The sequence below is a fragment of the Ceratotherium simum genome, chromosome 14, assembly GCF_057802395.1.
Source record: "Ceratotherium simum simum isolate JZ-2026a chromosome 14, ASM5780239v1, whole genome shotgun sequence".
Lineage (NCBI taxonomy): Eukaryota > Metazoa > Chordata > Mammalia > Perissodactyla > Rhinocerotidae > Ceratotherium > Ceratotherium simum.
Genome location: NC_141913.1, coordinates 3,821,904 through 3,837,378, shown reverse-complemented (window position 1 = coordinate 3,837,378; position 15,475 = coordinate 3,821,904). Strand labels below are relative to the sequence as shown.

At 39.7% G+C, this 15,475-nt stretch overlaps 1 protein-coding gene across 4 annotated transcripts in view; it reads right to left on the bottom strand.

Moving 5' to 3' along the window:
- Positions 1-519: 519 nt before the first annotated feature.
- The window catches only part of RALBP1 (ralA binding protein 1), a 55,936-nt gene continuing 40,980 nt past the window's right edge, over positions 520-15,475 (bottom strand). For all 4 annotated transcript variants that reach the window (XM_087438916.1, XM_004421080.3, XM_087438915.1 and 1 more), the window contains 5 exons: positions 15,113-15,244; positions 11,069-11,176; positions 4,626-4,747; positions 4,272-4,395; positions 520-2,460 (listed from right to left, as the gene is read on the bottom strand). In XM_087438916.1, the coding sequence (XP_087295042.1) occupies positions 2,194-2,460; positions 4,272-4,395; positions 4,626-4,747; positions 11,069-11,176; positions 15,113-15,244 (753 nt within the window). In that variant the 3' untranslated portion in view covers positions 520-2,193. The remainder of the gene's footprint in view (positions 2,461-4,271; positions 4,396-4,625; positions 4,748-11,068; positions 11,177-15,112; positions 15,245-15,475) is intronic.

The window sequence follows — 15,475 nt, the reverse complement described above, 5'->3', positions numbered from 1 at the left end:
CCATGCCACCAAACCAAGACTTAATTACAGTTTTGGCTCTCCCAGAAATGGAATCTTAAGCCAGTCAATCAGGAATGGCCTGATCAGCACTAGTTAGGTGATCTGCCTGATAGAGCCCCGCCATCCCCTAAAAACAAGTCACTTTGCAAGAACCAACCCACTTCTTTGCCAAGTTGGGCCAGTGGACTTGGGCATCATGCTAGAGGACAAAGGTCACTTTCCATTGGAACCAGGATGCTGCTCACAGAAGAAGCTGCAGGCCGCATCCCAGTCAGCTGGGTCATGCAAACATGTGCTCCCTCAGCGGCAAACACTGGTTTAGAGGAGGAGGAAGACACTGCTGTGAACCCCAGGAACCAGCAAGCAGGCATCACCTCCACCTGGCTGAGGAACACAAAGTAAGTTAAAACAGAACGTTTTGTTCACTCTTGGACCTTAAAGAACTATCAAATCAACTCCTTGCCAGCCACAGGGCACTCAATTATTTCAAAGAAAGAATGTGTACAAAAAACGAGAATCTTTTTTTTTCCTCAAATGGCTGCTGAATTTATTTGCTTGATCAATAATGGTCCTGGCAAAATTAGTTAACCAACACTGAGACAACTGTAATGAAATACTAATTTTAAAAATCCATGACACTTTGATAGAAATTAGAGTTTACACAAACAAAAAAGAAGTCTTCAATATTGCCAGCAAATATAAAATGAATGTAATATGACTGACAGGACAGCAAGAAGGCTTTTACACATTTATATTTGACACCTGACCATATTTTCAGTCACCATAATATCTTCTCTCCAGATTTAAAAAAATAGTATGCTGATTTCTATAACAAAGCTTTTTTCGTACAAAAATCAAATAATGGCCAACAAGTCACAACAGTGCAATAGGTAGAGGATAAAAAACCGCATCAAATAGGTGCTGAAAATAAATACTAACTAGGAGGAGAGGACAGAGCCCTCATGGGGGGTTTGTTTCCATCACCTTAAGTGTGTGGGGTTTGTCTTCACAGCCATGAGAGCTGACCTACCTCACGGGTGCCATTTATTCAGACAGAGCGTGACTGAACGAAGGTGCCTGAGGGCCAGCCTCCCAGATGCCTCAGGTCACGAGAGAAGTGGCGGAAGCCAGAAAACGGGGTCGGAGATCACAGCTATCATTAAAAGGAAAAGTTTTTTTCTATTGCTCAATCTTGTCAATTGGGAGTCCTCAGCAGGTTCACTGAGACGATATGGATAACTGAAAACTTGTTTAAGAGAATATATATGGCTTATTCAGGCAAAAAGATGCTTACATTCCAGCCCAGGCAAGCAATCTAAGTCATTCTGTTTTGAATGGAAAGTCAGTCACATAGAAGATTTCTGGTTTGAGAAACAGATCCTTTGTGTGGATGCCTTAGGCCAAGGCGGCTACCTTCAACTAACCCAGTGAACAGCACTTGCTGGTCACTAGCAGTGAGGAGCCGGAAGGAGTGCCACGGCTGCTCCTGCACACCGGCCACGCTGGCCCCGGGCTGGTGGGGCAGGCTCCACAGGCAGCTCTGTCTGCGACCAATGAGGCCGTCCTGGTGACTTGCGCTCACGGACTGTGGTTTAGGACTGTCCAAGGAGAGGATGACAAGAGTGGGTAATGGTAACCCCACTAAGAGCCATTCTGGCCAGTCAGGAAATATGAGGCAGCTCCCCATTTATAATCTGCACCGAAAAGGTGTAAAAGGCACAAGCAAGAGTGACTAGGTAAGCAGAGATCCTGGAGGGCGAGACTACGGGGCGAGCCACAAGGCAGGAACAGTATTTACCATGTTTGGTCCTCCCCACCTTGAACGAGAACAAGAGATCCTGATTCTGCCATAATAAAAAAGCAAAGAAAGATGATTTTTGGTTTAAAAAGAAGCCACTCAAGGGTTAAAATAGTTATTTTCAGTTAACAAAGAAAATTAATCTTCAAATAAGCTGACACTATCTGGAAAATTCATCCGTCCCCTACAAGCCCACAATGCGTCCACTGCTTTGTCCTCCCGTGTAACCTGAGCCTGACACAGAGAAGTCACACGTGTGAAAGAAGGAAGAGTCTCTGTGAAGAAAAGACACCTTTATAGAATGTACAGCAGAGAGTTGTGCACTCTGACTCCCTTATTACAGTAAGATGCACAGGTCTCGTTAGGTCTGGGGGATGCCAGGCCCCACGGGCTGCTCAGATCGGCGTCTCCTTCCTCTCTCTGCTTGGCGATGGCTTGGCCTGCTCCTTGCCTGCCTTTGGCTGCTCTTTAGCTGCTTTCGTCTCTGGGGCGCTGTCTCTGGGCGGCTGGGCGACACCCCCACGTCTCTCGGGCTCGTCGTCATCCTGCGCCTGCGGCTCGGGCTTGGCTCGCTGCAGCTGGAGCAGGCGGAGCTGCACGCGCAGTTCAATGATGGCCTCTCGCTCCTCATGGATCGCTTGATTCAAATGATTGTTCTTTATCTTGAGGAATGACAGAAAGAACAGGTGTCACTTAAGCAAGAAGGTCAAAAGGACGAGGATTCAGGAGCAGAGAACAGTTAAGGGTATCCTACGTAAGAATCTATATTTTTTAGTCAACTTAGTTGTGAAATAAAAGACATGAACATGAATACACCATCGAGGCATGTAAACACCTTGACTCAGAACATAAACTCTCCTCCTAATTACAGAAGAGTAAACACATCTGGAAAACATAAGTGTACCAACAGAAAACAATTATTTTAATAATATTAAGTATTCTAGTGTTTAAAATAGATTTATGTTTTTGAACTGGCTCCTGACCAGCCCTTAGATAAGAGGAAGACAAAAGTGACTTTAGTAGCAATTAGAGGGGGAAGTTATCGACAGGACAAAATCCTGGATTTGTCTCAAAAGTGAATGTCCTTTGTCTTTTGTGAACAGCATTACTTTCCATGTGAACTGTGCTACTCAAACTACCGAAAACTACTATGAGTTCTCAATTACCTGCACTCACTTAGCAAGGCTGAGGTAATGTACAACAGCAGCCAATGTCACACTCCCACGCGCCAAGGCCACACGACTGCACCTTTGCTAACGTGGTGGAGTGGAAGCACTGGGTTCCACGTGTGCTCTCACCTTGACAACCACCTGGGAAGTCCTTGATTCCCCTCCCCCTGCCTGCTGAGTAAGAGTGGGCAAGACACAGAGCAGCCGCTTTGGACCCCAACTGGAAAAAATCCTGAATGGAGGAAGGCAGACCTGGATGTCTGCCAGAGGACAGCGGTAACTACCTTGTTCAAACCACGCGAGTCTTCTCTCTGTTACAGCAGCTTCGCCTATATCCCAAGTATAATTCTGGAATATGTTTTCCTACTAAGGATTTTAATATGATCTGCAAAATGTTAAGAAAGCAAAGTAAGGTGCTAATGTGAGACCCGTCTGAAGAATCCAGGTCTCAACGCCTGCTATGCTTCTCCCACAAGGCCCCCTGGCTGTGGCGAGCGCCTTGACCTTGAGCCTCAGCAAGCATCCTCTCTGAACTCTGTCCACAGGTTGTGTGGACAGGGCTTTTGTAGGGGGTGGTTTTCTGCGGAACTCTTCTCGCTTTCTCTGTGGTGGGTAGGTCTGGTTTGCCCCAGCAGCTGAACACAGCTGAATGAGGGAGACCAAGCTGTCCCACTGCTCTTAGATTCCTTTCTAAGAAGGAAATGGCTTCTCTCTCTCAACTCGCAGGTAAAACACCTGGCGACACTTTCATCTGGGGTAAGAAGGGACAATCTGATCAAGACCGCTGACAGCTGCTGCTCCCTCTTCACCATGCAGCTGTGTCTCGGTCCCCTAGGGCCGAGTTCACTCTCGCCAGCTGGTTATGGGTTAAGGACCAAGAGTAAACTCTGTCCCTCATTTTGCCCACAGGGAGACTCAGGAGACTCTTCCTTCTTCCTCTACCATTTCTTGCTCTGTTCATCTTCTCCGGGAACACAGATCAGATCACTCAAAGCTGCTCAAACAGTAGTTGGGTGAGGCTCACCTTTAAGTGGGAGAGAAGGCTCTGTGTGGTACACTACAGTCAGGAAAGGTCACCACATCTCAGGGACAGCCTGAGGAGGCCACACCTGTGCCATCTGCTCAGCCAGAGGTCAGCTCGTGCCCTGCATGCTCTTTGGTGAGACATCTCCCTAAATGCCTCTCTATTCAGCCTCTCCAGTTGGTTACAAAGGAAAAGAAGAAAAATTCTAAGGGGAAATATGTGGTTTCTACAACTTTCTAGAAGTTCTTGTGATTTTTGGTTATCTGTCCCCCAAACTCACTTCTAGCTCTTCATTCTGTCTCTGTAAATCCTCCAAGATGATCTGAAGTTCCTCTTCATCTTCACTCTCACTCTCACTTTCAGAAGAGTATTCCTCAGTCTCACTTCGGCCATGTTGCTGACGACTACAAGAAAAACTTTACAAATCAGTAGAGAAACACATGCTCGTCTGTTACTTCCCTGCTTTTAGATTTATCAGGTTTTCATGAATCTACTTAATATAACACCATTCTTAAGACTTAATAAGTAAGAAACTTAGAGATCTCAGATGCCTAATTTTTCAAGAGCTGAAACAATTAAGCTTATATTTAAGTAAATATTCTTGGAAATTTCAAAATCCTCAGCTTTCTTTTACCTCTGAATTTCGGCAATCTCAGCTCTGAGGCGTTCAATCTCTTCTTTTTCTGAGGCAATCTGTCGGCGCAGAAACTGCTCCATGGCTAGAAGCTCCTCCTGTTCAGTCAGAATCTCATTCTCCTAAAATAATGATCACTGGTGAACACCTTTGAGAGTCTGAGTCTAGGAAATGTCACTTTTTTGGGTCTCCTATGTTGCTTTGAATTCTTTAGCCCCATACACATTAACACACAAGTTACGAGAAAGCTTGTTGTATTGTACAACCAAAAAACATCCTGTTTCTTAATGTCAAGAAAAGGCTTCTTTGAGAAAAGGTAAACTAAGTTGTTTGGGAGGAATGACTACACTGTTTTCATGACATAAAATGCCACTTAGGAATCCCATGTTCTCATTTTGCAAAGGCTCCCTGTGAGGCTATACACTGGGTACCAAGCTTTCAAGTAACTAAGTCTGTTTTTGCTTTCTAGTCCTTTCTAAATGCCTTCCCACCTCTCAGTAAAGGCAGAGTCTATTTTAGGGCCAACGTGGCTTTTAATAGTGTCACCAGGAAAAGAAGGACCCAGGAGATGTGCAGCTGGTGACGGCATCACCTTAAAGCAGATCTAGTGAAGAAAAGAGCTTCACAGAAGAAATCTTTTCTCCTCACCACAAGCCACCGTCCTCCTCAACCCATGTTCCCAGAGATAATATTTAAACAGTAAATATTCTGCTTTAACAGAATATACATTTTGTGTGTGTGAGGAAGATTGGCCCTGAGCTAACATCTGCCAATCCTCCTTTTTTTTTTTTTGCTGAAGAAGACTGGCCCTGGGCTAACATCCGTGCCTATCTTCCTCCACCTTATATGGGACGCCTGCCACAGCATGGCCTGACAAGCGGTGCGTTGGTGCATGCCCAGGATCCGAACCGGCGAACCCCAGGATGCCGCAGTGGAGCACGCACACCCAACCGCTTGCACCACCAGGCCGGTCCCAGAGTATACATTTCTAAAACTGACTGGATCACCAAGGGGGAAAAATCCCTATCTGCCCAAGATGTAGCTAGCCCCTTCAATCTAGAGAAAAGAACCAAAGCAGATAAAACTTAGGAGGTGACAGAGATGTAAGGTCATGGAAATGAGGAGTTGGAGGCAGAAAAAGGTCTACAGCATTTCTTTCCAAACTAATAGATATCAAGAGAATAAGCACCTATGACCAAACTTGAAAGAAGCTTTGGTCAAGTTCTCAAGTGCACAAAGCCTCCAGTATGCATGGAGGCTCTCTCCTGGAGACGGAATATGCAGTATTCCGCAGGTGTTTCTAAACAGAGATTTTTTTTTTTTTTTAATAATTTTATTTATTTATTTTTCCCCCAAAGCCCCAGTAGATAGTTGTATGTCATAGTTGCACATCCTTCTAGTTGCTGTGTGTGGAACGCGGCCTCAGCATGGCCGGAGAAGCGGTACGTCGGTGTGCGGCCGGGATCCGAACCCGGGCCGCCAGCACCGGAGCGCGCGCACTCAACCACCAAGCCACGGGGCCGGCCCTAAACAGAGATGTTTTTCTTTTACCTTGGCATACCTATTAAAGCTAATGTTCCAAGAAATATCAGATTGAAAAATTCTGAAATAAAGATATAATCTGGAACTTTATTCTCTCTTCAGGAGAAGAGTTATGTGTCCTTGCTAGGCAAAACAATGTATTTTTCAGAAGTGACAGAAAAGGACTGTAACTTGTAAGGCTTTAGGTATCCCACATACATGAGTTTCTGGAAGCACAGACAGACTATGCTGTCAGAGCCTAGAACTTCATTCCTTTCTGGTCAAACTCTGGGAATTTCTGGAACAGAGTAAGGATAACTTGAGAAATTCAGAAAGAAAGAAAAGAGCTCATCCTCAGCTCTATGCCTGGAATACAGTAGATACTCAAGAGCTATTTGTCAAATCAGTGAATGAATAACAAAACAATTCATCTCCAACAACTTTCACCTGCAAAGAATAAAATTTAATATCTAAAATATCTAAAAGGTGTCATTAGCAACAACTATCAGTTAAAATCTGTATTGTTACACTTCAAGGATCCCAAACTTTGTGACATCAGAAAGAACATGTTTTAAAAATATTTATTAAAGCCCAATCTCATTAATGTGGAACAAGTACCACTAATCTGTAAATTAGGGAAAATACCAATAACTCAGACCTGCGTATGGATGAAATGAGATTAAGTAAAGCATCTAGAACAGTGTCCAGTAAGAAGCAATCACTCAATAGAAGGTAGTTTCTTTTTCCAGCTGAACATTTAAGCAAACACCACATAAAGGTAGGGCCAAACAAAACAGGCACAGTCCCTCTAAAACCTCTAAATCATCTTACAAGTTTGGTTAAAAGATTCATACCTCTGTAGTTGAGCTTCTCAAATTATAATATAAAATGACCATTAAGAGTCTTGCAAAACACTCCTGAACAACCAATGAGTCAAAGAAGAAATCACATAATATCTAGAGACAAATGAAAATGGAAACACAACACACCAAAACTTATGGAATGCAGCAAAAGCAATTCAAAGAGGAAGGTTTATAGTGATAAATACCTACATTAAGAAAAAAGAAATATGTCTAATAAAAAACCTACCTTTACAACTCAAAGAACTAAAAAAAGAACAAACTATATCTAAAATTAGCTGAAGGAAGGAAAAAATAAAGGTCAGAGCAGAAATAAATGAAATAGAGACTAGAAAAACAATATAAAAGATCAATGAAACTAAGAGTTGCTTTTTGAAAATATAAAATTGACAAACCTTTACTAGACTAAGAGAAAAAGAGAGGGGACTCAAATAAATAAAATTATAAATGAAAGAGGAAACACTAAAACTGATACCACAGAAATACAAAAGATTATAAGAGACTACTATGCACATTTATATGCCAACAAATTGGATAACCAAGAAGAAATGGGTAAGTTCTTAGAAACATACAATCTACCAAGACTGAATCATGAAGAAACAGAAAATCTGAATAGACAAATAAGGAGATTGAATCAGTAATCAAAAATCTCCCAACCAAGAAAAGATCAGGACCAGATGGCTTCACAGATGAAATCTACCAAACATATAAAGAAGAATTAATGTCAATCCTTCTCAAACTCTTCCAGAAAACTGAAGAGAAGGGAACACCCCAAACGCATTTTATGAGGCCAGCATTATCCTCATACCAGAGGCAGACAAGGACACTACAAGAAAAGAAAATTACAGGCCAATTTCCCTGATGAACATAGACGCAAACATCCTCCACAACATACTGGCAAACCAAATTCAACCACACATTAAAAAGATCACACCCCATCATCAAGTGGGATTTATCTCTGGGATGCTAGGATGGTTCAACATATGCAAATCAATAAATGTGATACACATTAACAGACTGAAGAATAAAAATCATTTGATCATCTCAATAGATGCAAAAAAGCATTTGACAAAACTCAAGACTCTTTAACAATAAAAACTCTCAAAAAATGGGTATAGGAAGAACGTATGTCAACATAATAAAGGCCATATATCACGAGCCCACAGATAATACCATACTCAACAGTGAAAGGCTGAAAGTGTTTCTTCTAAGATCAAGAACAAGACAAGGGTGCCCACTCTCACTAGTTCTACTCAATACAGTACTGGAAGTCCTAGCCAGAATAATTAGACAAGAAAAAGAAATAAAAGGTATCCAAATTGCAAAGAAGTAAAATTTCCTCTTTTTGCCATGATCTTTATATACATAGAAAACCCTCAAGACTCCACTAAAGAACAGTTAGAACTAATAAGCAAATTCAGTAAAGCTGCAGGATACAAAATTAACATATAAAAATCAGTTGCACTTCTATACACTAACAACAAACTATCTGAAAAAGAAATTTAAGAAAACAATTCCATTTACAATATCATCAAAAAAAACCAAACTTAGAATAAATGTAACCAAGGAGGTGAAAGAGCTATACACTGAAAACTATAAAACACTGATGAAAGAAACTGAAAAAGACACAAATAAATGGAAAGATATCCCATGTTCACGGATTAGAAGAAATAATATTGTTTAAATGTCCATACTACCCAAAGCTTTCTGGATTCTATGGATTCAATGAAAGCTCTATCAAAATTCCAACGGTACTTTCCACAGAAATAGAAGAAACAACCCTAAAATTCATACAGAACCACAAAAAACTGCTAATAGCCAAAGCAACCTTGAACAAAATGAACAAAGTTGGAGGCATCACAATATCTGATTTCAAAATATCCTACAAAGCTATAATAATCAAAACAGTGTGTTTTGATTTTTTTTTTTTTTAATATCTGGCATAAAAGCAGACGTAAAGACCAATGGCACAGGACAGAGAGCCCAGAAATAAATCCACACATTTACGATCAATTGATCTTTGACAAAGGTGCCCAGAACACACAATGGGGAAAGGTTAGATTCTTCAATAAATGGTGTTGGTAAACTGGTTTTCTACATGCAAAAGTATGAAATTGGACCCTTATTTCACTCCATATACAAAAATCAACTCAAATATAATAATCAACTCAAAATGGATTAAAGATTTAAATGAAAGACCTGAAACAATAAAACTATTAGAAGAAAACATAAGGAAAAAGTTTCTTGACATAGATCTGGGCAACGAGTTTTTAGATATGACCCCAAAAGCAGAGGCAACAAAAGCAAAAATAGACAAGTGGGATTGCATCAAACTGAAAAACTTCTGCACAGCAAAGCAAACAATCAACAGAGTGAAGACAACCTATGGAATGAGAGAAAATATCTGCAAATCATATATCTGATAAGGGGTTAATATCCAAAATATATAAGGAACTCAAACAACTCAATAGCAAGAAAACAACCCGATTAAAAAATGGGCCAAGGACCTGAATAGCCATTTCTCAAAAGACATACATACATAATGGCTAACAGACATATGAAAAGATGTTCAGTGTCACTAATCATCAGCAAAATGCAAATCAAAACCACGAGATATCACTTCATATCTCTTACGATGGCTATTATCAAAACCAAGGGCCGGCCCTGTGGCTTGGTGGTTAAGTGCGCGCGCTGCGATGCTGGTGGCCCGGGTTCGGATCCCGGGTGCGCATCGAGGCACCACTTCTCCGTTCATCCTGAGGCCGAGTCCCGCATACAGCAACTAGAAGGATGTGCAGCTAGGACATAAAACTATCCAGTGGGGGTTTGGGGGGAAAAAATAAAATCTTTAAAAAAAAAAAAAAAAAAAAAAAAAAAAAACAAAACCAAAAGATAAGTGTTGGTGAGGATGTAGAGAAAAGGGAGCCCTTGTACACTGTGGGTGGGAATGTAAATTGGTACAGTCATTATGGAAAACAGTATGGAGGCTACTCAAAAAATAAAAAATAAAACTGTCATATGATCCAACAATCCACTTCTGGATATATATCCAAAGGAAATGAAAACAAGATATTAAAGAGACATCTGCACTCCCACACTCCTTGCAGCGTTATTCACAATAGCCAAGACATGGAAACAACCTAAGTGTCTATCAATGGATGAATGGATAAAGAAGATGTGGAGTGTATACACACACACACACAGAAATATTATTCAGCCATGAGAAAGAAGGAAATCCTGTCATTTATGACAACATGGATGAACCTGGAAGACGTTATGCTAAGTGAAATAAGCCAGACAAAGACAAATACTGTATGATCTCACTTATATGTGGAATCTAAAAAAAAAAGTTGAACTCATAGAAGCAGAGTGTAGAACAATGGTTACCAGGGGCTGGGGGGTGTGGGAAATGGGGAGATGTTGGTTAAAGAGGACAAAGTTGCAGTTTATATAGGATGAGTGAGTCTAGAGACCTAATGTAAAGCATGTTGACTATAGTTAATAATACTATATTGAATGCTGGAAATATTGCTGAGACAGTAAATTTCAGGTGCTCCCATCACAAAAAAGGTAACTATGTGAGGAGATAATATTAATTAGCTTGACTGTAGTAATCATTTCACTACATATATGTATATCAAATCATCATGTTGCACACCTTAAATACAGGCAAACCTCAGAGATATTGTGGGTTCAGTTCCAGACCACCACAACAAAGTGAATATCACAATAAAGTGAGTCATATGAATTTTTTGGTTTCCCAATACATATACAAGTTATGTTTACACTATACTGTAGTAGTCTATTAAGTGTGCAACAGCATTCTGTCTAAAAAAACAATGCACACACCTTAATGAAAAAATAACTTTTTGCTAAAAAATGCTAACCATCATCTGAGCCTTCAATGAATCATAATCTTTTTGCTGGTGGAGGCTCTTGTAAAAAATGCAATATCTGCACAGCGCAATAAAGTGAAACGCAATAAAACAAGGTGTGCCTATAAATACAATTTTTACTTAAAAAAAAGAATCTTGCAAAAAAGAGAAAAAGAATTTAGCTTACCTGGGCAAGGAGAATATTTATAACTTCTTCATTTTCATTCATTTCTTCTTTGGAAACATCCTCTTTTGAAAGACTGGCTATCTCTTGTGCAATCTTGGTTTCACACTCCTGTTGAGTAAGACAAATGAAAAAGACTTGGTCAGCCTATATATAACACATATTCAACAAAGTCACATCAGTCACCATTCTAGAAGTTTCCTTCTCATTTCCTAGAATTAAAAAAATAACAGTAACAGTCAGATGAACCATCCGGATAGATGGGCATTTGCTAACTGGGCTTGGAAAATAACATGTGGATCTTAGTCTATGGCTTCACTGTGAAAAATGGTCAATTCTGGTTAATGTGCTCACCATTTCTGGAACCCTTCCACATAAATTACCTTCTGTGATACTTTATTATGTTTTGAAGCAGGTCGATTTTAGGCATACAATTCAATTAGTTTTGACAAATGTATACAGTCAAGTAACTACCACTTACAATCATGATTCTAGAACATTTCCATCACCACACAAAGTACCCTTGGGCTCTTCGACCATCTGCTGGCCCCTGGCAACCAGTGACTTGCTTTCCATTGCTATAGTTTTGCTTTGTCTTGAGTTTCATATAAATTGAATCAATCAGTAAGTAGTCTTTTTTACCCGGCTTCTTCACTTAGCATAATGCTTTTACGATTCGTCTATTTTGTCATTTGTATCGGTAGTTTGCTGAGTAATATACCACGATGTGAACGTACCCCAATTTGTTTATCTGTTCACCAGCTGATGGACATTTGCGTCTTTTCTAGTTTTAAGCCATTAAACTAAAGGTGTTATGAATGTTTTGCATATGTTCTGTGTGGGTATATGCTTTCTTCTCTTAGATGAATACCTAGGAGTGGGATTGCTGGGTCATATGGTAACCAATCGTACGTTTAATTTTATAAGAAACTGCTAAACTGTTTTCCAAAATGACTGTACCATTTGCATTACCAAGAGCAATATATGAGAATTCCAGTTGTTCCACATTCTTGTCAACACTTGGTATTTTTATAAAGTTTTAGCCATTCGGGTTGGTGTATAGTGGTATCTCATTGTGATTTTAATTTGTATTTCCTTAATGATTAATGCTGCTGAACATCTTTGCATGTGCTTATTTGCCATCTGTATATCATCTTTGGTAAAATGCTTGTTCACATTTGTGCCTTTTTAAAACCGAATTGTTATTGTAACAAATCTACCACTCTGCTGGGGGATGTTGATAATGGATGAGACTATGCATGTGGGGGCGAAGGAGGTATGTGAGAAATCTCTGTACCCTCCTCTCAATTTTGCTGTGAAGCTAAAACTGCTCTAAAAATTAAAGCCTAAAAAAATTTTGAATTGTCTTCTTAAGTTGTAAGAGTTTTTTATGTATTCTAGTTCTAGTCCTTTATCAGATATGTCTTTTTTGCAAATATTTTGTCACAGCCTCTGGCTTGCTTATTTGTTTTCTTAAGTGTCTTTTGAAGAGCATGTTTTAAAATTTTGATGCAATGTAATTTATCAAATTTTTCTTTTATAGTTTCTGAGTTTTGTGTCCTATTTAAGAAATCAATGCCTAAGCAAAAGTCAATAAGATCATCTGTGTTTTCTTCTGGAAGATTTTTTTAGGTCTTAATGTATAATTCATTTTGAGTTATTTTTGTATATATTGTGTGGAAAGAGTCAAGGTTTTTTTTTTTTCATATAGATATCTAATTGTTCCAGTACCATTTATTGAAAAGAAAATCCTTCCCCACTGAATTGTCTTAGCATCTCTGTTGAAAATTAACTGCATATATCTGCGGGTCCATTTCTGGACTTTCTATTCTATATGTGTATCCTTACCCACTACCTACCGTCTTGATTACTGCAGCTTTATAGTAAGTCTTAGTAGCGTGAGTCCTCCAATGGTGTTCTTTTTCAAAATTGTTTAGGCTATTCTAGGTCATTTGTATTTCCACATGAAGAGCTGGTTAATTTCTATAAAAACCACCTGTATAGATTTTGACTGGGATTGATCAATTTGAGAAAACCTAACATCTTAACAATATTGAGATATATCGCTCCATTTACTTAGGTTTTCTTTTTTCTTTTTAGGTTCAATATCCAATTGTTCATTGCTAATATACAGAAATACAACAGACTCTTGTATATCTGATCTTGTATCCTACAACCTTGCTAAACTCACTTATTAGTTTTTTTATAGATTCCTTAGGATTTTACATACAGATGATCATGTTATCTATGTACCAAGACTTATTTCTCTCCAATCGGTAGTCCATTCTTTTTCGTTTTATTGCACTGGCTAGAATGAACCTCAGTACAATACTGAAGCGGTGAGAGCAGAGATCCTTGCCTCGTACACCCAGTCTTAGTGGAAAGCTTCAGACTTTCACCATTAAGTACGACATTAATCACAGACTTTTTTGTAAATGTCCTTTATCAGGCTGCGAAAGTTGTTTGCTGAGAGTTTTTATCATGAATTCTGCCAAGTGCTTTTACTGCATTTATTGACATGATCTTGGTTTTTCTTATTTTTAGTCTAATATAATGAATTATATTACTTCTATCTTTAAAAGTCATTTATCCCTCAACATTGAAATCAACTTGATAGGACCTTTTCAGCATGTTGTGAATTAATGAGCAGGCATGAAAAGATAGCATCAAGAAAACTGGTAAAGTAAAAGTATTCCATCCCTTCCTATGTTGCCTCTGGTTTGCTACGTCACAATTCCTTTACCCAAGAGAGATACAGAAGCAAGAGAAATGGAAGCCACACCCACATCAGCCCTGCCCTAGGTTAGAGACTCTTCATTTAAAGGCTGATGGGCAATGCCACATGGTTAACAATTACAACCATGAGGCCTGGTTGGTCAGTCACTAAAACCTGATTCCAGGCTGAATCATGAAGGGAATACTACTAATACTAATAATAAACAGGCATAGGAAGCAGAAGATAGACAATCTGGCAAGCAGGAGAAAAGAAGGAAGAGAAACACACACGGGCTTCTGCTGGTCCCCTAGTCCTGGTGTGCACACGGAAAATCTCGCGACTGTTTCCTTTCCGAACAAGGAAATATAAATGCAAATCTCTAACCTTAAAGCAACGACAATGAAGGGCTGTCCTTGTCTTTTAGCACAACCACAATGGCGATGCACCACTGATCACGCTCTCCCAGTCTGATAAACGCTAACTAACATTCCCTGGAAGTGCTGTTTGAAACCAGCCATTGAATCTGCATGTGGATTGTAAGAGGGTCCAAAGATTTGGGATCTCAGCCTTAGTGTGGCTGGGAAACTCAAAGTCTCAGGGCCAAGCAACACACACTAATCTAGAGGGGAGATCCAAAGTCCGACTCGTGTCCCCCAAACTTATCAGGAGTCCCATGCCACTCTTCCTATCATTAGGAAAAGAGAATCCCTCCTGATCTTCAGCACCTCCACGTGTTTCCAAAGATCTGACTCCCAAGGCCTTAAATTCCCCAGCGTTCTCTGAAATGTATCACTATCCGACTGCTTCTCATGCTTAGAAAGCTCTGTTTACAGGTACAACCAAGCAGGGAATGACAATACATCTTTTCGTAAAATCACGTCTAATAAAAAACCCCAACTTTCTAAATTTCCCTGACACCGAGCTGAAGGATCAATAATCCAGAACTGGGAACATCTGAGTGAATAAATTTCCTTCCCATCAGGGAACTTTACTTCCAGAGACATGTATATATTGTATATTTAAAATAGCTGTATATAGGGCCGGCTCCGTGGCTTGGCGGTTAAGTGCGTGCGCTCTGATGCTGGTGGCCTGGGTTCGGATCCCGGGCGCGCCCCGAGGCACCACTTCTCCGTCCAACGCGAGGCCGAGTCCCACGTACAGCAACTAGAAGGATGTGAACCTATGACATACAACTATCTACTGGGGCTTTGGGGGAAAAAAATGAATAAATAAAATCTTAAAAAAAAAAAAAATAGCTGTATATAAAAGACTCCAGCACCTTTTTATATTTTATTATAAACATGATGTACCAAAATAATAAATTTACTCACTTGTCTTTTAGCTTCTCTCAGTTTTCTTTTGAGGGCTGTCAAAATTCTTTGTACTTCCCATAGTCTCTCTTCTTTAGATAAATCCTTTATCCCACCCTGCAGATCTCGATGTAAACAATTCAAAAGAAACTCCTAGAAAACAATATACCACACCCTGAGTAGTATTCCATGTCTTATCTTAAAATAAAACCACATCCAATTTCTAAACATGTAGAATCAACTACTTTTCAATTATCAGTAAAGGAATAAAATTGTGGCACAAGTTATTTTTTCAAGGATATGACTGAAAAATCATTCTCATTTGTTTTGCCTGGGCACTGGGTTCTCCTTCATTAAGTTACATTGGTTCAACAGTAGTTAATT